Source organism: Limanda limanda, chromosome 19, assembly GCF_963576545.1.
Source record: "Limanda limanda chromosome 19, fLimLim1.1, whole genome shotgun sequence".
In the NCBI taxonomy this organism is placed as follows: domain Eukaryota; kingdom Metazoa; phylum Chordata; class Actinopteri; order Pleuronectiformes; family Pleuronectidae; genus Limanda; species Limanda limanda.
In genome coordinates this window covers 12174460-12196364 of record NC_083654.1, presented here as the reverse complement: position 1 = coordinate 12196364, position 21905 = coordinate 12174460, and the positions used below count along the sequence as shown (strand labels likewise).

At 43.9% G+C, this 21905-nt stretch overlaps 2 protein-coding genes across 4 annotated transcripts in view; both read left to right on the top strand.

Moving 5' to 3' along the window:
- Window positions 1-1412: 1412 nt before the first annotated feature.
- On the top strand, window positions 1413-17624 carry fbxl2 (F-box and leucine-rich repeat protein 2). Of its 3 annotated transcripts, XM_061092919.1 has the most exons (14): window positions 1413-1932; window positions 7683-7744; window positions 10718-10772; window positions 12106-12180; window positions 12452-12546; window positions 13102-13266; window positions 13713-13839; window positions 14768-14842; window positions 14974-15104; window positions 15846-15906; window positions 16052-16096; window positions 16448-16504; window positions 16616-16828; window positions 17455-17624. In XM_061092919.1, the coding sequence occupies exons 1-14, from the start codon at window positions 1903-1905 to the stop codon at window positions 17560-17562; spliced, it is 1299 nt and encodes a 432-aa protein (XP_060948902.1). In that variant the 5' UTR covers window positions 1413-1902; the 3' UTR covers window positions 17563-17624. The 3 variants fall into 3 exon arrangements, with proteins under 3 accessions (XP_060948902.1, XP_060948901.1, XP_060948903.1); XM_061092918.1 differs by having other exon boundaries at window positions 16448-16828; XM_061092920.1 differs by lacking the exon at window positions 7683-7744 and having other exon boundaries at window positions 1915-1932; window positions 16448-16828.
- Window positions 17625-20059: 2435 nt separating this feature from the next.
- The window catches only part of clasp2 (cytoplasmic linker associated protein 2), a 52012-nt gene continuing 50166 nt past the window's right edge, over window positions 20060-21905 (top strand). The window contains exon 1 of the mRNA XM_061092769.1: window positions 20060-20913. Coding sequence (XP_060948752.1) covers window positions 20725-20913 — 189 coding nt within the window. The 5' untranslated portion in view covers window positions 20060-20724. The remainder of the gene's footprint in view (window positions 20914-21905) is intronic.

Genomic DNA, 21905 nt, shown 5'->3' with positions numbered 1-21905 from the left:
ATAATAATAATTCTTACAATTTCAATAGGGCCTCACTGTCTGTCAATGCCTCTCAGTGCTCGTGACCGAAAAACAACACTACTATAAAAGGAAAATATTTGTTTGCAAAATAAGGAATAAGATATATGTGGCAGAGTGGAAAAAGATAATGTGTAGTGAGGTAGAGAAAGAAAGTAACAGAAAATGGAAATAACTCAACTGATTACACAGCACTTCTCCTCCTATTACCACATAGTTACACTAGAGTAGCCAGCACTGTGCTGAAGAGATTATGTTCTTGTAACAGCTCAGGATGAACACAGATTAGTGTGGTGGGATAGAGCGCCATCTAGCTGTGGACTGTGGGAGCGTGTTTGAAGATGTTTCACTCAGGCTTTATAACTCACAGTCTGTCTGCAGCAATCAATCTGCAGACATTTAACAATAATGGTAAGTGCTTGCATTATTCACTGAAGTAAAGGTAACAATGCAACAGCAGGGACACGTGTGTTATGTTCTTAAACATCAATTGGCTGTACCTGAGGTTATAAGGGAAATCCATTTTACTTTATTTATTCGACAGCTATAGTTTCTTTCATTATTTCAAATGAAATACGGGGACAGCTTCTGAAAAAAACTAATCCTGCTCCTGTGAAGTAATGTGATAGCGGAAGTGAAAACAATTGGCCCATGCAGGAAAACTTCACCCTGTGTCTATGCAAATCAACGTCAAGCTTAACTGCTGCAACCTTCACTTTTTTTCTTTCTTTATTTGTTGCAAGACACAAATAATCATGTACGGAACATTTGAGAGATGGTAGACCTTTGGTTGAGATCTTTCTGAGGTTGTGTAACTTTATAATGCAGAAGTTTTAGACAAATCTCAACCAACTACAACAAATACTACTTATAAGTGCTAATAATCTAATCATTTATACAATGAACAATGGACGTTGTCGTGATGAGTATGACTTCTATTGTTACTTTAAGTATATTTTGCAAATACTTTTGCTCATCTTACTATTCAGTTGCAGGCTATTTTGATATTGCCTTTGATTTCAACAGTTTGCATAAAGCATAATGACATTCAGTGTGTGTGTGTGTGTGTGTGTGTGTGTCTGCAGGTTGCCTGAATGTGTCAGACTTGCACATCTCTAACACTGAGGACATCTTAGCTCGATGTGATCGTTTCCCTTCTTTTTAAATCCCTCGCCGGCTCGATTAAAAACAATAATTACACAAAGAAGAAAAAAACGAAATCTTTGTCGTATTTCTCCTCGATCTCTGCAAGCACCCCCCCCCCCCCTCCAATCAAAACAAATCGGCCACGCGTGCTTTTTCCCGCAGCAATGACGTCACGTGGTCCCTCCCCCTTCTCTCTCTCTCTCTCTCTCTCTCGCTCCCGCAAGTAAACAGAAGAACCGTGAAGAAAACGCTCGTGTCAGTCGCCATCGTGCGGGGCAGATCCGAAGCGTTGCGGTGATTTCACGCCTCCCGTGTTGTTGTGGTGTTTTTCTCCCACAACCCCCCCCCTTCTCATCCCCCAACTCGTGAGGTGCGGGACCAACTGACTGGCGCTGGAGCGATGAAGGGAGAGGCGGAAGTGAAGTCACTTGACAGACCGTCCATGTTATTATTGTTATTTTCTCGCTAGCCCTGTGATGAGACGCGCTGGGGAGCCGGGGCTCTCCGAGACGACGACAGGCACCGCCACCGCAGGCCGCCCCGGACCGACGCCAAGCGCACCCTCGCTGCCCCGGGAGACAGGAGCCTCGCTGCCGGCTGCGGGGTGAGGGAGGTGGAGGGTGTGAGGACCGACACACACACACCGAGAGAGACCCACAATAACACGGCGACAGACACAATAAGGGCTCGGCTGGTGTGTGCGGGCTGTGGCACGGAGGTTCCGCCGCCGCCGCAGACATGAACGGTATCACCAAGGGCCGGTTCGAGGTATGACACAGGGAGGGGACCACCAGGGGTTCAACTGTTTGTCTCATAGTGTGCGTGTGTGTGTGTGTCTGCGTGTGTGTGTGTATGTGTGCGTGTGTGTGTGCGTTCCGCTGCTTCTAATTCTACATGAGAACCGAGGCGTGCTGTCGGTCAAGGGTAATCCCAAATCCTGCTGTCGTCCTGCCGCAGCCCGACGTGCAGCGGGGACACGGAGCCCGGGACGGAGGAGGGGGGGGCTGTGGCCGAGGGCTTGTCCATACATCAGGGGGCCGACACTTGGCTGGAGCGGTCGCCTGAGGTGACAGGAGGAGGGAGGAGGGAGGGAGGAGGGGGTGCTGCGGATGGACGGGTGGACGGATGGATGGAGAGTGTGTGTGTTGTAAATACAAGCAGTGTGTAGCAGCATTGAATTAGTCACCACTCGGGTTTGGCAGGTAACACTGCAATGAAAACAACCGGTGACACGTCCTGTGATAACCTGTGAATGACAGCTGCCACAGGAGGTTTGCATGGATCTCTGAGAGCCACTGACACACACACACACACACACAGACACACATACTTGCTGTGTTCAACATTCATAATAGTCATACACTGCATGCGGCTACAATGAAGGCTATAAATGATCATGCTTCCTCCCACACCCTTCCATTAATGCCTCGATATGGTGGTAAACGCTTTCTTGGTTAACGCATGTCAGACCTCAATTTCTAGGTAAAGAAAATACTCGACTTCAACTGCATTCAAAATGTCAAGGATTGTACAGCAAAAGCAGAAATACCATTAAAACTGCACATTGGTGTCTCGTTTGAGTGGATGTACTTAGTCGTCTTCAACCTGCTCCACCGCATAGTTCTGCAGATCATTTTAGAGCACAGCTTGGCTTGATTGATGTGTAATATAATCATTACCACTGTGGAAAATTTGCCTTGTCAATGTTTTTTCTCGCAGTCGTGCAAAAGCCTTAAATCAACTCCCATCCAACAAGTTGTGTCTCTCCCATGGGCATTGTTTATCTCTAATAACATTCATGCATTGTCGACATTCTTCTTGACTTGATGGTACTTGACTTTCTCCATCAGGCGCTCAGCTGCCTCGGCTTGAACATGTGTGTCTAAGTGAGTGAGAACTGAGGGCGGTAGTGGTGTGTCGCCATATCGGTGGATTTCTCAACAGAGCTGTAAGCTTCTTAGTTGGAAACCAGTGTACAGTGGGAATCAAGCTGGTGTGTAACTGGGAGAGAATGAAAAGTAAGGGGGTAACAGAGTAGGACGTCAGAGCGTTGTCTAATATTGTAACACCTGAGATGATGCTTTATAATGAACACCTTGCATGAGCCCCTTGTAGTTGCAGGCCCATAATTTATCCTGCTATACAACCTAGATCTAATTTCGTCATTATTGCTTTATCGTGGCAAAGAATCTGTAGACCAGAGCCCTGCAAGTTAAAAAAACAGATTTCTACCCAGCCTGTTGTGCACTGTCTAGGAAGAGGAGTCTGACTGCAGAGAGGAACTCCCTGCTTGGGAATGCTGCTCTGCTAGCACGGGGACCGAAGGCACCAGAATGCTGAGGTGATCATTTTTAATGAAGCATGCGTACCAGAGACGGCTTTGACCCCCCCGCTGTCATGATGCCATATCTACAGCTGAGATCACACAGCAAATACCATGTTCATACATACCATCGCATCTGGCAGCGTCTTTCATGGAGTTAGGGTTACACAACACAGAGAGAGAGAGGCTGTGCTGTAATTTCTTTGTTCTGATCAACGTTTTTTTTTTCTTTTCACTGATGCACAAATTGAATTTATTCAATTGTTTGTCAGCAGATATTAAATGTATGATAAGAGCGGCAATGATGAGTTGATTAGTTGCTGGGTGAACAACAATTTAATGAGCATTAATGTGGATGATTGATTCATTGCCCAAAGTCAAATTTAGAGAAAAATTCCAACTAGATTGAGATTCCTGCTTCATAAAGGTCTGAGATAACTGCTTGTGTTTCTTTTACTTTATTATGCTCAATATCCTTGGTTGAACAAAAAGGGTCATTTGAGGACAACCCTTTGTCCTCAGGAAGTTGCTGTAGGCATTTTATGACCAAATCAGTAACTGAGAAACTAAACAGTACTGAAAATGATTCTCAGTTTCAACCTTTAAAGAAATTAAGACAGAGGTTTATGTTTTTTTCCTTACTAAATGACTCATGATCATTCCTTCTATTGACACATGACTTAAATGTTTCAGCAGTAATCTCAAATGTCTGGATCTTTCAGTGACTATAGCTAAGAACTGACATTTGTCTGGGTCTGTTTCCTTTGTTCATAATCTAACATAAAACCCAGAGGTTTGATCGCAGCCTGTTGAGATCATCTGTAACCAGGTGTCTGTCGAGAGAGAGGTCAAAAATCAGTGATGTGTTACAGAGGTGGTTCGGAATTAAATCTAAATTTAGTCTTAAATCCTAAAGCACCTCTGGCTTTAGAGAGACACTGAGTCAACATACCGTAGGCCCTGTCTGTTGACAGATCTCCTGACATCATGTACTCACAGCATTGTATCATTTCAGTCGAATTAATCTCCATTTACTAGGTTGAAGCTAGATACAATACTGAGTCAGACAATAACAATGATAGTAGTAACTTTATTTGTATTGAACCATTGATACGCTAAAGTGCTTTACGTTGGAAACATAAACAATTAGAACAAATTGTTAGAAATGAACGTTTGTGAAAAAGATGGTTGGCTAAAAGCTTTTGGTAAATGTATGGTTTAAGGTCTCCACAGAGGTGGCCTGTTTACATGAGCAGGGCTTTCCACTGTTTTGGTGAATTATTAATAAAAGCTTTTTTTGTGGAGTGCTTTGGGCACAAAGACCAGCTCAGAGTCAGAGGATCTCCTTTGGTGGCTGATAGCATAGTGAAAAGTCAGAGATGCATGACGGTGCTATGCCATTAAAAGCCTTGTAGGTAATTATTAATTAATACTTTTCTCAGGTGGAAGAAGACTGTCTGGGTCATCCGCCTAACATGGGGTTGAAAGTGAATAGTAAATGGTCTGTATTTATATTGCGGTTTTCCCAGTCCTGACTACTCAAAGCACTTTTATGGGACAGTTTTTTGCCATTCACCCATGACATTCATACAGTCCATCTATGGGCAGCACTTTTTCCATGACAAATGACAGGGGCAATTCAGGGTTCAGTATCTTGCCCAAGGACACTTTGGCATACAGAATGGGGAATACTGGGATCGAATTGCCGACCTTCTGGCTAGAGGACGACCACTCTACCCCCTCAGCCACATTTGCCCAAGGCTTAGATCTGATTCTGAAATGATACTGAGGGCTGTGTATTAAAGCACAAAGTGACGCTAAGTGTGAAGCTACTGTATATTGTTTTAAATAGAAAATACACACTTGTGTGTTGGACTCGAATGATGCATGGTCAGGTACATTATTAACTTGAGGAAGTGGAAAACTATTCTTTTGACTTTTTGTTCTTTTGACCAACATAAACTTGGTCTGAAGTCTGTGCACAGGTTTTTACTGTTATTTTAAGGATGCATTAAAAGTAATATGACACATTGAGAGTATTAAGTTGCAACACTGCTTCTTACATTCACAGATGGTAGAGCCACTCGACTTTCAATTTGGGATTTGGTCCCCCACCCTGATTCATGGATGAGGCCATGGAGTCTGGGTTGGTTGGCTCGGTATATATGTACAGTGTGGTATCATGGAATAGAAGGGGACCCTCTCAGCTTTGTTAGGCAAAAAGTCTCTTTAGCAGACACATGATCCCAGAGACTAGCATACAATTCTCTTCCTGTAATGCAAGTTTAAAACCAGATCAAAACACCTTCAGTGAGACCGACCCAGTTGTCAAGGCAGCGAATTAAAATGTTGTGATCAATGGTGTCAAATGCTGCACTGAAATCTCAAAGAACAAAGATGTTCCTGTTCTTTGATCGGATCTAAAACTTGATTAGTATTTCCCAAGGATCCTGTTTTCATTGAAGAAGATATTGAGTTGATTAAAAATGAAAAAGGTTAGGTAAGATAGAGGCCTCTAGTGTTATCTAAATTCAATATTTTTTTTTAAAGTACAGTTTTCACTGTAGTCATAAATGCAGTGGGAAATATACCGTTTCCAGGATATCTTGAGAATGGAAGGATCTTGGGTTAGGATTAGGTTAGGGTTTGTTAAAAACATCAAAATTTCTGGGGGATGTCTTTGGGTGTATCACAGGATTTATTTGCTTTATTAGCATTGACGCCCTTGCATAGTTGACTGTCTTTAAAAAAGCTTTCAAATTCTTCACATTTAAAAGCAGATGCCTGAGTGAGTGTGTTGAAGGACGATTGGATTTAGAAGTTTATCAATGGTGAAGAAAACCCTAGTTCCATTTTCCTCTCTAATGATGAAAACGGTGCTGGTGATAAAGTATTTAGTATTGAACTTTTGTTGAGCCTTTTAATAAGCTTTTCATGTTGGGAGTTGGCCCCAAAGCTAATGGGTAGATTGTGATATTCTGTTATTCAATAATAAATGGTCATATGAGGACCGGTGATGTACAAGGTTTTGCCTATAACCTGGAGCTATTATTGGATATGGTTAATCGATAGGTTCAGAATTGTGTTTCAGACTACGCTGTCTGCTTAACATAGAAGTTAAAATCCAAACCAGTTAATCTTTGTTTGGGCCTTGACTGGATCAACTCCTTTATCTTCACGACCTCACTTCCTATCCTTTAGTCCTCTCCTTCTCACCTTCCTCCCCACTCACCCCTCTCCTTTCACTCTCTGGTTTTATTAGTGACTTCTGCACACATTTTTCCACTAGTCCTTTCGTCCTTCCTCTTCTCTCTGTCTCTATACTTCCCTACGCTTCCCAACTTCCTCCCTCTTTCCCCCCATCTTCCCTTATTGCTTTCTCTTTCGAGGAGCTTGCAGCTGTCGCAGAGCTAGCTGGAGCCGAGGCGTTTCCCCAGAATCAACCTGTTTTCCCCACTGTGCCTTTCTCCGCTCCCCTTTTGTGTTCTCCATATTTCACTGTTCGTGTTTGCGTTTGAAACAGCGGGGGAGTCCCCCTCATTAGAAGCAAGCTTCGGAGTCTTTGAGGATACAGGGGTATCACTGGCAGGATGCGTGTCTGCAGAGGCACAGCAAATGTGGGTGTTTGCCGTGATTTAAATTCATGTGCTGAATACGGCCCACCTGATCGAGAATGTTCTGCCTCTGTTCTTCACATAAACAGGTCTGACTTGAATCACCTGCAAGTGTGTATGTGTGTGTGTGTGTCTGTGTGTGTATGTGTGTCCCATTCAGCAGATGGCCAGACATCCAGTGAGGAGACTAATTGAGATAAGCATGCCAACAAGCTGACCAGGCTAACAGAATTATAAGCTTGTAAGAAGGGACGTGGAAAGCCAAATGTAGCTCTGGCTTGTTTATTAGTGTAACTTGAGGAATTAATAGCTTGTTTCTCATCAATAAATGTAAATATAATGCAATAACCTATGTTTGTGGTAAAAAAATATTGAGTTTGAGATATAAAACTAAATTATTCCCGACAGTGGTTTTTGGTATGTAGTCTTTTGTGGTGGATTTGCTGCAGATGACAATGATGCTCTTAAATTACTGTTTTGATCTGTGTTGATATTGCAACAGCTTCTGTCTCATTGCTCTTGACCACCTCACACACACAACACATCACTCAAATGTCATTGTTTATCTTGTGTCTCGGCAGGTGTTCTCAAACAGCGACGAAGCCCCCATTAACAAGAAGCTCCCTAAAGAGCTTCTTCTTAGGTAAGATTAATAATATGGAATCTCCCCCATCCACATACACACATGGACACACACACGAAAAACACAACATACCCTGGGACAAAGGTCAGGGTTACTCATTAGCTGAAGCAGCCTCAAACACTGTGTAGGTGTGTGTATGTCTGTACTGCCACTAGTTGTGTGTGTTATATGATGCACGTTGGTCACCAGTCTGAAATGAGGTTGTGTTATCTGTGTGACCTACAGACCAATATAGGCAGCAGCTGAGCATAAATCTGACATCACACATGCACTCAGCCATGTTCATCATCCACACTGATTTATATGTGGATGATAGTGTGCGTGTGGTTGTGCGTGGAACTCTGCTGGCCCTATGTAAACTGTATATTGGTGTATGTGTGCTATAAATAGCTTGTCTTAGCTGGTGGGGATTTCCGCAGTGCTGTGCTCTTCTGCTGCTCCAGCTGTGTCTCCACGGAGACTACCAGTACACCCACTGCCACCAGCGTACTTTCACTGGTGCACAGAAAAAAAACATGCTCTCACATGCACTTGCTCGCGATAGCACATGACTTAATGTCACATGTGTCATGTTGAGAGACTTAGCACAACATCAGCTCTGAAGAAGCCTCACAGTGTTTGAAGTAAATCTTGTTTATGAACCAAAGTGGGTTGCTTGTGTTTGTTGCTTGTGTTATAATTTTGTTCTGCCCTGTCAGCATGGTAAACACAGTGATGTTGTTTAGTCTCAGTAGCTTTTATCAAAATCAAGTGTATGTCTGTGTGTAGGCCTTTGAATGCAATACATCAAAGGTAGTACTTCCTGGACTCTTAATTCACACCACTTTGAATATGCATATAAATTAGCCCAAGACAAAATATTCAAATTGCATGTTTGATTTGACCAACAGTCCAAAGATACTGAAATGCATGAAATACAAGAAAAGCATTTAATTATAATGGAACCAATTACTAATTCACCAATCAAAAAAATGTGTAACCGCTGGAATAGATAACCCCTGTGGTACGTGTTGCCACAGGATTACTAACTAATTAATCAGTTAATTTGATTAATTAGACTTCTCATTAACGTCACTGTTTGCTTAATGTATCGCTGTGAGCGAGCTTGTGTATCTGACTTGTTTTGTGTGCCTGCCAGTCGGTTGGTGCATTGTAAACAGCTGATATCTAGGCCAGCGCAGCACGTATATAAACTGTTAAAACCGCGACGTGATATTGAAGAACCTTGTCTGACAGATGAGCCCCGGAGAGGGAGAATTCAGAGTGGTTCAGGGTCCTCTTACCTAGAAGCACTGACTCAGCACCCTCACCACCACCAGCCAAATTCATGTCTGACTGGAGTTACCATAGCAACCAGTCCCAGACTCACAGCCAAGGCTTGACTCTCTCTTATCTAGCCATGCTTGAAGGAACAGGTGTACATTTTGTCAACAAATGGGACTATGCTCTATTAAAATCCTATTATGTACCGTGTCAGGAAAAAAAGGGCCCGGGTTTGATAGAGCAATCAAAGGCTAATAACTTGTTCTCTGTTCTGTCTGAGTTCAGAGGCAGCATAACAGCTCCCTTGCGTGTAGTGAGGTGAAAAACATGCAGTACTTATGATGTTGATGTGGAATTTTGCTCTATCATATCATCTCCTCTCTTCTTTCAATTTTATTTTTTCCTCAATCTTATGCAACACTCAAGGGCGGAGTCTGTGTCTACATGGACAGCAATATTCAGGCTATTGACCCTATTCTGCATTAGACATTATTTAGATTGTGGTGTTTACATGAGTTGCTGTAGACTAATTCATTCATATATTCCATATTCATATTCATGATGTTGATGTCACAAAATGCTCTGAAAACTCCAAAAGGACGTTATAATGCAATTAAGACATACACATGACTACATGACCAGAATACTCCAATTGTCTTAAATTCAATCATTGCTCATTTCGAGTCTGACCTTATTCAAGTTCAGGTAATCAGTAAATGCTGTAAAAGTCAGAGCTGATCTCGACTGTTGTAATTCTATTAAGTACAAATGTCAATCACTGTAGCAGGACTCAAAGCAGGAGTCACCAAAACAGATCGATTGATTGCTTTCCTGTGAGCTCGATTAACAGAATTCTTCTCTGATTGGTAAAGAAGCTTCTCTCACACATAATGGAAAGTCAAACTGTGATTGATTTAAACAGACAGTGGATCAATGGGCAGCGTCATAGCCATTAACCAGTTATTAGAACGCCGATCGATGAGTGCCCGCCTGATTGGTCGACTTCTCTGGTGGCCTGCAGTAACTTCAAGAACTGTGAATGTGTGTGTGTGTGTGTCCTTGTCGATTGTGTGCATGTGCTCCCTGACACAAGACTCCGGTATAGATTAGAGAGGCATGTCCCAACATGCCCCGGCCAAACACACATCAAAACACACAGCCTTTGTCTGCATCTATATGAAGGAAACAATGGGCAGCTCCTGTTTCCGAGGGTTAAAAGGACATTCAGACCCCAGCTGCACTCAAAGCTTTGGCACCAGTACAATTCTCTGAATACCTCAACCTCTGTATAGATGCGCCCCCCTTAAGGGACGTCTCTGAGCCGTAACACACCATGTAACCACTGGTTTCATACGTGCAGGCTCCAGTACATGTATATATGTTTATCTATCTATCCCGGGCTGTCTGTGGCCTTGCTTGTCTGAGTTCCAGAGATTACTCATTGGCAGATTAATGGATTGAGCTGACCCAGTAGCCTGCTGCATGCAGCCCTTTGTGGACGGACGGCCCACAGCTCAAACACTGCGTGTCTGTGGGTCTCTCCTGCCGTCAACCAAACACAGGGGATTGTTCTGCTTTTTACAGACTAACACATATACTCACTAACACCCCAGGGAAAATATTCAAATAAAAAGTTTGACTAGAACTCTTTATCTGACAACCATCAGTGATCTGAAACAAACTCATCCTGTTGTTTTTGTCTCTTTCTAGAATATTCTCCTATTTAGATGTGGTAACGCTCTGTAGATGTGCACAAGTATCAAAGGTAAGCACCTACACCTCCAAACACCCCGTAATACACATGCATTTCTTAACTATGGTGTAGTTAGGTTGTAACAGATTTACTACTGTTGAATTCTCTAGAAAGGTCTATAATATAGTGCCATCTGCTGGTTGTGTGTTCGTGGATCACTGCTGTGCCACAGTGCACTGCAGCTGAAAGCCATTTATGAATGAGCTATCTGTGAATAATACCAAGTGCTTGGCACGTGCGCTGTGAATGCAGAGCTGTGGTGGCTGCTGCTCTCACAACTGCTCCAATTTATTTGATGCCTCAGTGACACAGCACATTTTCTGCTCGATGTTTTCGGGTAGTTTATTTCGTCTCTGCACAGCGTCGTGCAGCTGTTCTTTGTGTCTGCACTGTTATGATGGACTGCGTTTATATTGCACTTTTCTTGTCCACTTTCAGACTACAGGTCACATTCACACCTAAGGAATAGATAGAAGTCATTGATTTGAACACTGATGGCACAGGGGGGGCAATTCAGATTTCATTGTCTTGCTCAGGAGCTGGGGATCAAACTACCGACCATCTGATTAGTTAACGACCCACTCTTGATTAATTGAAAGTAATTGATTAACATTTTGACGGCAAGAAAACCCCAATAGACCAAGGCAGTGTCTTCAAGCAACTTTGTTTGTGTGATCAAAATTATTTTGATCGCACCATCTTCAGATAACAGTGATAAAAAACATAGATGCCACTCAGTAGAGCGAATACCTCCATCAAGGCCCAACAGTTAATCAAACTGCACCAAATTTCACACACTCATAGATTTCAATCTTTCAATCCTTCATCAAGATCCATCAAGATAATTTTTTCCCTGGGAAACTGCTGACAATGGTGAATAACGCCCTATCCTGCAATGTTAAAGAAAGTGAAAAAATCCTAAATCCGTCCCCTGATCCGGATCTGCACCCGCATCAATATTTTATGGGTTTTTCCCTGACTCATACCACATCCTTCCACCAAGTTTCATGGAAACCCGTCAGTTGTTTTTGTGCAATCTTGCTTAAAAACAAACATTCTTACCAACAAAGAAACCAACCAGGGTGAAAACATTTGTCTGTGGAGTCAACAAATCAGCACATCTGCACGATTTAGAAGTTCTAGATGGAAAAGTGTTAAAATGGGGAAAACCCTGCTGCTGCACTTCAAGAGAGAAACTGAATAAATGTCCGCAGTGTACAAACACCTACTCAGTGCTACACAATGGAAGTTCTGGCACACATTATGATAAGAGAGTCACCTTCCTCCCTCCCCTGTCTGACCCACTTGTCTGTCTCTGTCCACAACCTGTCTGTTACTCTCTCAGGCGTGGAATGTCCTGGCCCTCGATGGCAGCAACTGGCAGAAGATCGACTTGTTCAACTTCCAGACCGACATCGAGGTGAGGGGTGTGTTTTCGTAAGAGAGGGGAAATAAAGGGAAATGGACAGTATTTGTGTGTGTGGGCTCGTAGATACTGTATGTGCTGCATGTGTGTGTTAGTGTTGAGTAGCATTATCCTGCCCAAGGCTTAGTGCTGGGTCAGTAGGCTTTGGTGCCCAATGTGACGTCACAGCTGATCCTCTGTCCTGTGGCCCAGACCGACTCATATTTCTCTTTCTCTCTCTTTCTCTCTCTCCCTCCCTTTCTCTTTCCTTCCCTGCGTCTCTCAGGGGCGGGTGGTGGAGAACATTTCCAAGCGTTGTGGAGGCTTCCTGAGGCAGCTGAGCCTCAGGGGCTGTCTGAGCGTGGGAGATGCATCCATGAAGTGAGAGTCTTGCGGTCTCTCTGACACACACTGACCACCGAGCCACAGTCTACTTCTGATTTGGCTTTTAATCAATGTCACTCCCTTGTTGTTTTGATTACTTGCTGTTTTCATCCTTGCGTGACTGTGTTTAAAGTTTAAGCCGCTTGCGCCCACTCAGTCCCGTGGGACTGTGTGCTTGAAACTCTCTTTTTTCATACCATTTAATCTCACTTTACTGTGAACAGACACAAACAAAAAAGAAGACCGATTGTGATGTACTTTGGTTTTTACATAAAACCTCTTGATCTGTGACTTTACATGGCTTAATTTGAAGATTTCTATCACCTCTACAAGCAGCTCATTTAAGGAAATACAAGCTGTTCATTTAGAGGCTTATGTATAACAGTGACATGAAAAAAACAAACATGCAGCAGTTGTACAGCCCCCAAGGGCCTGTAGATGACTCTGTTAATTGGTTCCCAAGCAGCTCCCAGCATCAGTCTTCTTACTTATGCACTGAAACCAAATGAAGTAATTCCCCTTCTTCCTCGTCCCTGTTCGATTGTTTCCCAGGACGTTTGCTCAGAACTGCAGGAACATCGAAGTGTTGAACTTAAACGGTTGCACCAAGATCACCGACAGCACCTGCCTCAGCCTCAGCAAGTTTTGCTCGAAACTCAAACAACTAGATCTCACCTCCTGCGTGTCCATCAGCAACCACTCCCTCAAGGCTGTCAGGTAAAGAACCTGCACACTGACTTACTACAGTGAACCCTCACATATCCAAACCCCCATCAGCACTAACATGGAAACAGTTAACAGGTCCCCACAAATACATATGTATCAGTGCTAAATAAATAAACATAAACCTAAATATAGTTCACACTCTGCAGCTTCTAGCATGATTTTCCACCCGCTGACAAATTATGTGACAGGGACAAATGCTGCCTTTCAGAGTGGAAGATGGTTAATGGGGTATAAAGAGGCAGATACTAGATATACTAGTCAGGAGTTTCTCCTTATGAGAGATTGTGTGGTGTGTGCTGTGGATTGCTGTGTAGTCGTGCACACGCTCACTGTACAAATGTGCACTCTGTTCTAAATTGAACTCTTCAATAAATAGAAACATATGCACTATGCTTGTCTCTACGTGCATTGTGAATGGCCTTGGTGTCTGTGTCCAGTGACGGCTGCAGAATGCTGGAGATGTTGAACCTGTCGTGGTGTGACCAGATCACACGTGACGGCATCGAAGCTCTCGCGAGAGGCTGCAACGGTTTACGAGTGCTGTTCCTCAGAGGCTGCACACAGGTACACTATATAACACACACTCCACAGAGATACAGACACGTGTGCATGGCACAGCAAGAAATAAATATATATTTTTTTATTACAGGGAGCCTGTTATGCCCTTTTTGTGGAAATTTACAAAGCATTTTTAATCATTGCAGGTTTTTCCCATTTATTTCTACTTATGTTGGTGAATAAACACTTCATTTGTAGCTCTGTACGTAGCCTGAGTATTGACCATAACTACAGCTAATCATTTGTGTTTTATTTAAAGTTTCACAATAAAATACCAAAAAATGTTAAAGAAAATAGATACTTTTATCTGATTTATATTGTCTCATTCATTGAGATGCAGTTGATGTTACCTGCTGCTGAGGACACCAAAGGTTACTGTAAACAACTTCACTCAACCTCAGATGTTTACATTCAGCTCATAAAATGATTCTACTGAAGAAAGACTAAAAAGACATGGTAAAAACACAGAAAACTCTGAAACCTATAGATTCTCTTATTCAAATGAACCAAAACTGTTACACACAGTACACACTCATAGGACTCACTGAAGATAAATATGCCATTTTCCCCGCTTACAATTCCAAACACACTACATTTTCCATCCTGTGGTATTTGTTCTTCTTATGTTGGCATTTTCCTTTTCTGCTGACTCTGGTGGAGACAACACTTTCTCCAGGTTGTTTTCTCACCAAAGTCTTCTTTTCTTCCCTGGAATAAAAATCACAGTAACCCCAGGAATCATATTTGGGGGCTCATTAGTCATGCAAAACCACTACTGGTCAATTAGCAAAACAGGGAATTGGGTGAAATTGTTTAAGGTGTATTTCAATCACGAGCCACTAATAGTTTATTTGTAGTTGTAGCAGATACATCAACACATACAGGATGTTATTGATCTGTGACTGACAATATTCTGCATTTTATTTGAACGCAGCTGGAAGATGGAGCATTGAAGCACCTTCAGAAACACTGCCCAGAACTCACCACTATCAACATGCAGTCTTGCACAGTAAGAGGAACATTTGATTGTGTTATTGGGAGGAGGGGGGGGGGGGGACTGATAATAATGTGTAGGGGAGTTTCTTTGTGCCTCCTTTTTTTCTTAATTAGTTTTTTCGTGTTGTCCTCCGTTGCCTCCAGCAAATAACAGATGACGGCCTGGTCAGTCTGTGCCGGGGATGTCACAAGCTACAGATTCTCTGTGTGTCTGGCTGCGGTAACATCACGGACGCCTCCCTCACTGCTCTGGGACTCAACTGTTCCAATCTTAAGTATATACTTGAGCTTGCTTCAGTAGCCACAGAATATTGATGTTCTTTGACTGTGTGACTGCTATCATCTGTATACAAAATAAATGGACTAGAATCACTGTTTACAGAAGTGACACACAAACCATGTAAATTATGATCAGAAGGATCGACCTATAGACTGTATATAAAGATGGACGACACGTCTCCACTTCCTCCCGCTATCCAGATATGAAGCTAGAATATGCCGGATACTAAAGCTGCCATCTTGTGCATCTGTACAGAAGCGATCAGGGGATGGATCTGTGCTCGTGAGGTGTCCCTGTCATGAGTCCGTCCCAGCTGCCAATCATGACGTTTCACCCTTTTCTTATAGCATCCAATAACTAATTAAAACCAAACTAATCTGGAAACACAGCTCTTGACCAAACACCAGTGTGATAAGAACTACTCTACCTAAAATGAAAGAAACCATCTTTGAGAACATTTTATTTATTGTTTTCGTTTGACTTTTTACTCCATGTCCTATCCACTAAGATAAGGGAGGTGGTGTTTACGACCTATACTGCAGCCAACAACTAGGTGGCGATAAAGACTCATCTTTTTGAGAATAGACATGTTGTCCTTCTTTATGTGCAGTCTGTGGTCCTACCTTATTGACTGGCTGATAATATGTCATTGTTGTAAACATTAATGCAAACACTCAAGTGAGTCCCAGTCGTCTCAGTGTTTCCTTACAAGCCTTGAATGTGTGTGTTATTTTAGGATTCTTGAAGCTGCACGATGCTCCCATGTTACCGACGCTGGGTTCACGGTGCTGGCCAGGGTGAGTTTTGCAGTTTGCTCTCCTCTTCCTGCTTTCTTGGATGTGAACCTTTTGTCAGGTCACTCGTCCATTTCACCTCAATATCACTGGAGCTGGATGTAATGTTTTTCCCATGAAACCTAAACCCGTCTGTTTATCTTCACAGAATTGTCACGAGCTTGAAAAAATGGACTTAGAAGAATGTATTTTGGTAAGAGACCACCAACTTCATGCTTGTGGCATTTGTTTCTGTTGGATCTGGAAAGGTTTCTTGGTTTTTATCTGTTTGGGTAGCGATTAGATTGTATGAAGAAAGACAGATGTGATTGCATCCCTGCCAAGAGGGCGAGTGAGTCCAATGGCTTTGACAGTTTTTAAGTTACTTTAGACAAAAAACAGAGATGGAGATGGAGAAGAAGTGACACAGGAAATAAACATTTTTTGTGGGATTCAGAACTAGACAATACACGCAACACATTCCTCCAAAGGCTGAGAACTGAGCCTCTTAGCTGCCTCTACACACATGAGAACAGTACTTTAACCAAGCTTGTCTTCCCATCAGGTGACAGATAACACCCTGGTTCAGCTGTCCATCCACTGCCCTCGTCTGCAAGCACTGGTAAACATTCACACCTTCAGCCCTGAGTTAGTGCCAGGCCCTGCCTCCTCCTGTCTGCATGCTTATGGAGCTTTAATCCATCTATCTCCCTGTGTGCTGTGCCCCGGACAGTCCCTCTCCCACTGCGAGCTGATCACAGATGATGGCATCAGAGCTCTGAGCAGCAGTACCTGTGGCCAAGAGCGCCTCACTGTGGTGGAGCTGGACAACTGCCCCCTCATCACGGACGTCACCCTTGAGCACCTGAAGAGCTGCCATCGTCTGGAGCGCATTGAGCTCTACGACTGTCAGCAAGTCACCAGGGCCGGCATCAAACGCATCCGGGTCAGTGGAAATAAAACGGTCTTCGGCCCTATAAAGTATAGATGACTGGATCTATGGATTTAAAACCATCTTCCTTTTTTAACTATACTCTACCTTATTTGATCTACTTGTCATTTAGTTTATTTGACTTTAAAGGCAATGGTTTGACACTGTGGGAAATACACCAATTCATTTCTTGCTGGGATTTAGTTAAACAGTCAGTCTGAAGGACATAACATGCGCCTCTTAAGCTCACAAGTAAACAAGGCCCTGTTTTTCTGAATTAAAGGGATAATTTTCCGAAGAGTAGAGTAGATTTTTTTCCATAAGTGAATACAAAATGCTTCCGTAGAATTGCACACACTCCTGAATTCTACCCCCAGATCCAGATTTGCACCATAAGGTCAGGGGTTCTTCCCTGACTCATACCACATCCTTCCACCAACTTTCATGGTCATTGGTCCTGTAGTTGGTGTGTAATCCTGCTAAATAACAGACAAACCAACGCAGATGAAAACATAAATTCCTTGGCTGCAGTTAAAAGAGATCAATTTACCAGATCCTGAACATATGTGCATATTATAGACTTCTCCTGTGTTTTTGGCCTCTTTATATTTTGTAATTAACACACCTCTTTTCCCACACAGTCCCATCTTCCGGAGATCAAGGTCCACGCCTACTTCGCTCCAGTGACACCCCCTCCCTCTGTACATGGAGGTGGCCAGCGTCTGTGCCGCTGCTGCATCATCCTCTGACAGTGGAGGGCCAGGGGGGGCCACCTCTGTCTACAGGTCCTGCTGCTCTGATATGGGCTGAAATCGGGTTTGGGGTTCGGGGGAGGGGGGAGACTGGGATAGGTGTAGGAGAGAGGAGGGGCTGGACCCACTCACTGCTCCTGATCACTGATCAATATGTACAATGATCAGCGCTGATCCCCGATCAGTTGAACCCACCCCTCCTCTCTCCTCTTGCTCACCAATCAGCAGCAGTTTTTTATGGTGAAAGGCGTCGGGGGAAGGATCATGGATGGATTGATGGAGTCTCTCTCTCTCTCTCTCTCTCTCTCTCTCTCTCTCTCTCTCTCTCTCTCTCTCTCTCTCTCTCTCGCTCTCTCTTTCTCTCTCTCTCTCCCTCTCTCTCTCTCTCCCTCGCTCTCTCTCTCTCTCTCTCGCTCTCTCTTTCTCTCTCTCTCTCCCTCTCTCTCTCTCTCCCTCTCTCTCTCTCTCTCTCTCTCTCTCTCTCTCTCTCTCTCTCTCTCGCTGTAAAGACAAAAACAGGCTCTTCACTCCATCCTGTTCCTCACCCCCCTGACTCCCCCGCCTGTGGACGTAGAGGACAGCCTCTGGGGCAGCTGGAGATGGAGGGTATGAACAGTGGAACTACAATACATCAAGTTCAAACTTTAAAAAAAAAGAAGATCTAGTCATCTTGGAAAACCGCTCGCTCTCTGTGGAGTATCATCTCAACCAATCACATGACACCTCTATGTGACCATCCTGTGATTCATTCTGCTTTGACCAATTAACACGCAGCATGGAGGGAGAGGAGAGCTGGGATATAAGAAACGCAGATCGTCTGGATATAAACACTTTGGCACCAGCCAGCTCAGCTCTCTGGTGTGGAAGAGTTGGGACAAACAGATTTGGACATGTGACATATTTGTGCATCTGAAGTTTGATTCTGTTTGTACAGAGAATGTTTTGCAATTGAAAAAAAAAAACAATTACATTAATGGCAACTCACTCAAAATGGGAGTAGGCCAACAAAGATTTTTTTTTTTTTTTTTTTTTTTTTTAGTGCTTATTGTAATTGTCTATGCCTGTCTATCCAGAGGGGGAGATATGTTATTTTTGAAGTGGAAAAGAAGAAACTGGACCTATGATTCACACCCTCAGCGACTTGAAGCGTCATGTTGACTCTACTGGGATGAGTGGCCTCTCCTGTGCACTGCGTGGTTATGTTGGCTCGTAGGCCCTGATCCAATCCTGTCAGTAGCCCTGTGCACCAGCTCCTACTTTTAAGCATTTGTTTACGTCAAGGATTTAGGTTGGCATTAGAGACAAACCTGTTTACATCAGTAGGTCTCCAGTCTCCCTACTATTCAGAGTAGGTTTAGTAACACTGAAACAGCTGCGGTGCATCCACAGTTCTTAAGCGGACTCCGACGTCCATTATTCAAATTTGTTGCTGTGTTTATTCAGACTTTAATCAGGACTTATATTGTAACAACTTTGCTTCAAAATGAAATGGAAAATCTGCTTTAAGTTGAGATGATAGATATTATAGCGTAAACAAAGGCACCTCAACCTTATGACAATCATGTGAATTTACATATTTGAAAGTTAATTTAGTGTACTTTTGTGTAATTGGCATTTGTCACTGGTCTGGTGATAATATCATTGTATTTAATTGAACAGCAACAAATTCCCACTCATCTACAAAGCACGTGTGACAGCAGGATTATGGTGTGTTGTAACAGGAAAGCCCCAGAACCGACTGTTTATTTCACTATATGCAGTCACTCCCTCGGAACAGCAGGATCTCAACATTATCTTGTTTTGCCACATGGAGTAACAACGTGTGTGGGACATGACACGCCACCACCCAAACCACGGAAAATACAACAAAAACAGACCCAGCTGGAAACAAAAGAGACTGACAAGCGCTAAAGAGCTGGGGGAGATTGGCAGGACGATGGAATGGACTGAGACAAAGGACAGCAGACAGACAGGTGGACATAGCTGGACATTTGCTGGCTGTGATACTAACGCCCTCTCTTTGACAGTTGTTTTAACAGTTTTATGTTTAAGAAAATAAAGAGGTAAATGGAAAAAATAAAGAAATGAATTAATAAAAGTGACTAATAGTAAAACGGGCTTTGTCTCCAGTTTGAAATTTGTTTTCCAGTGAACTGCGGCAAACTGAGTGCGGGCTTTACAGAAGCTTCGCCGCTAGATGTCACCAAAGAGCCGTGCGGGCGGCTGACACACCCACATACACAGTGCGGGTTATTTGATTTATGACAGGAAGCAGAAAAACAAACAAGCGCGAATAACGTCAAAAATATTTATTAAAAAAAAATCGTGTGCCCCTGGAAGTGCCACCTTGCTCCCCTGTGCAGTTACCAAATTGATATTTTACGTCAGGCATCGCTGTGGCTGTCTGTGCGGAGCCCGAAGACCCATCGGCCTGATCGGTGATCGGCTGCGCCCCCTGGTGAACCGCAGTCCCCGGCAGCGCGCACCGCTCTCACCGCCTTCTGCCCTCACTGCACCGGGATTAAGGAGAAACCAGTCACCGCAGGACCGGAGCTGCGTCCCGCTCGTAGAAGTTTTTGTGCGAGTTTCCCGCGGAATGAGTCGACAGCTGCGGCTCGGCAGACTTTACCAGCCCGTGGATATGGAATAGCGGGTTGGAGAGGAGCCCGGCGCCAGGCCTGTGGATATCCACCGTTAGCCGGCGGAGCTAGCTGATAGGAGGCGGTCTGCCCTTGTTTGGGGCGCTGTGCTAACTAGCTAGGTGCTATTTTTGTTAGCATCACAGATAGCCAACCATCGCTGCTAGCTTGTTTTGATGCGGACACATTGAGGGGAGCTGCCGGTGTCCGTCACATTTACCGCTTTCTCTGAACTTTGTGGAAGTTTGAAGCTAACAGTGGAAGCTAGCATTGTTTTGCTAAGGAGGCACCGAGCTAGGTATGAGTCCTACAAAGTTTAGCTTTTGTTTTGGTTGGTGTTAAACGAATCAGTTTTGACAAGAGGCTTCACGTTGCAGACCTGCCCGTTCATCACCTCTGCTCATCCAAGGGGACTTGAGCTCCACTTATCGTTCGGTCCTTCACAACCCGACCCACCGACCACTGTCTCCTGTCTGCGGCCCCGGCTCCAGCGGCTGGCCCCCTCGGCCCCGAGTGCCCGATGGAGGACATGGAGTACTTTTACCAGCAGGTCCTGCAGAAGGACGTCACCCGCCGGCTGCAGGTCGGTCAGGACCTCGTGGAATACCTGAGCGACCCGCAGCGCTCCGCGGACGTGGAGCAGGACAAACCCCGGCTGGATAAGACCATGGACGAGCTGGCGGGATGGGTGAACTCCAGCAATTTCAAGGTGAGAGGTCTTTGCCCGTCGTCCTGTTGGGGTTCTACACCCTCATCCCCTCATCCCCTCGGCCTGGTCATGAATCATTCTCCACAAGTTGACCCACTGATCGGGAGGATGGGGTCTGGTGGACGTGCTACTTTCCCATTTTGGTTTTAATGCGAAGAACAAGTACAAACGATGTATGGAAAACGAGCTGCGGTTTACTTAGCGGTCTGATCTCCCATTAAACACGGCTGTTTAAACTGGTGGCCACTTTCATCACACCAAGACAGAAGAAATGAAAGAGTGAATTTACGTTTTTCATACATCTTCTCACCAAACCTACAAATTGCCTTAGTTTCATCTGGAAAACCTCGTTGTCTATTCGTGCATAATAAGAGGCAGTCATCTTTCTAATTGAACCGTAGTGACAGAAAAGGTCATTCCTATGGTTTGTTGGGGTTTTTGTGCTGTGTGTGCCAGAGTGTATGTGGGTGTGTGGGTGTGTGTGTGTGTGTCAGTACTCAGGGTTCCCATTGTCAGGACTGTAGACTACTGGAAGACAGGATGGGGGAGGGGTTACAGGACTCATTGTTATGACCTATGCTTTCTCTCCATCCTCTCTCTGTCTCTCTCTCTCTCTCTTCATCACACATACAAACGCTCTCAGTCTCCCTTGTCTTGGTTTTTTCATCCATTATCATCCTTTTAGTATTTGTGTGTCTCTGCTCGTGTGTGTCTGCCTGTGTGGTACCCTCGTCCGCACCATATTTGAGAAGTGCTGGAATGAGACATTTTCCTTTAGATATTACACTGATCCAGAAAGTCAACAGTCTGAAATCTCTTTCCATGGCTCGCTGAAATTTGACTCCCCAGCCTCTGTTGGAGCTGATTAACCATGTCTATGTGGATGTGCAGAACTCAGCATGAGTGTGTGGAAATTGTACAGTCTGCATTAGAAAAAAATCTTTAGAACAGACATTACTTCTCAGCTAGTGATATGCAAAAAAATGTTTAAC

Coding starts and splice junctions, on each gene's coding strand:
- fbxl2 (XM_061092918.1), top strand. CDS start 1,903: ATGAACGGTATCACCAAGGGCCGGTTCGAG. Junction 15,105..15,845: donor CTCAACTGTTCCAATCTTAA/GTATATACTTGA, acceptor GTGTTATTTTAG/GATTCTTGAAGCTGCACGAT. Junction 16,829..17,454: donor CCGGCATCAAACGCATCCGG/GTCAGTGGAAAT, acceptor TTTCCCACACAG/TCCCATCTTCCGGAGATCAA.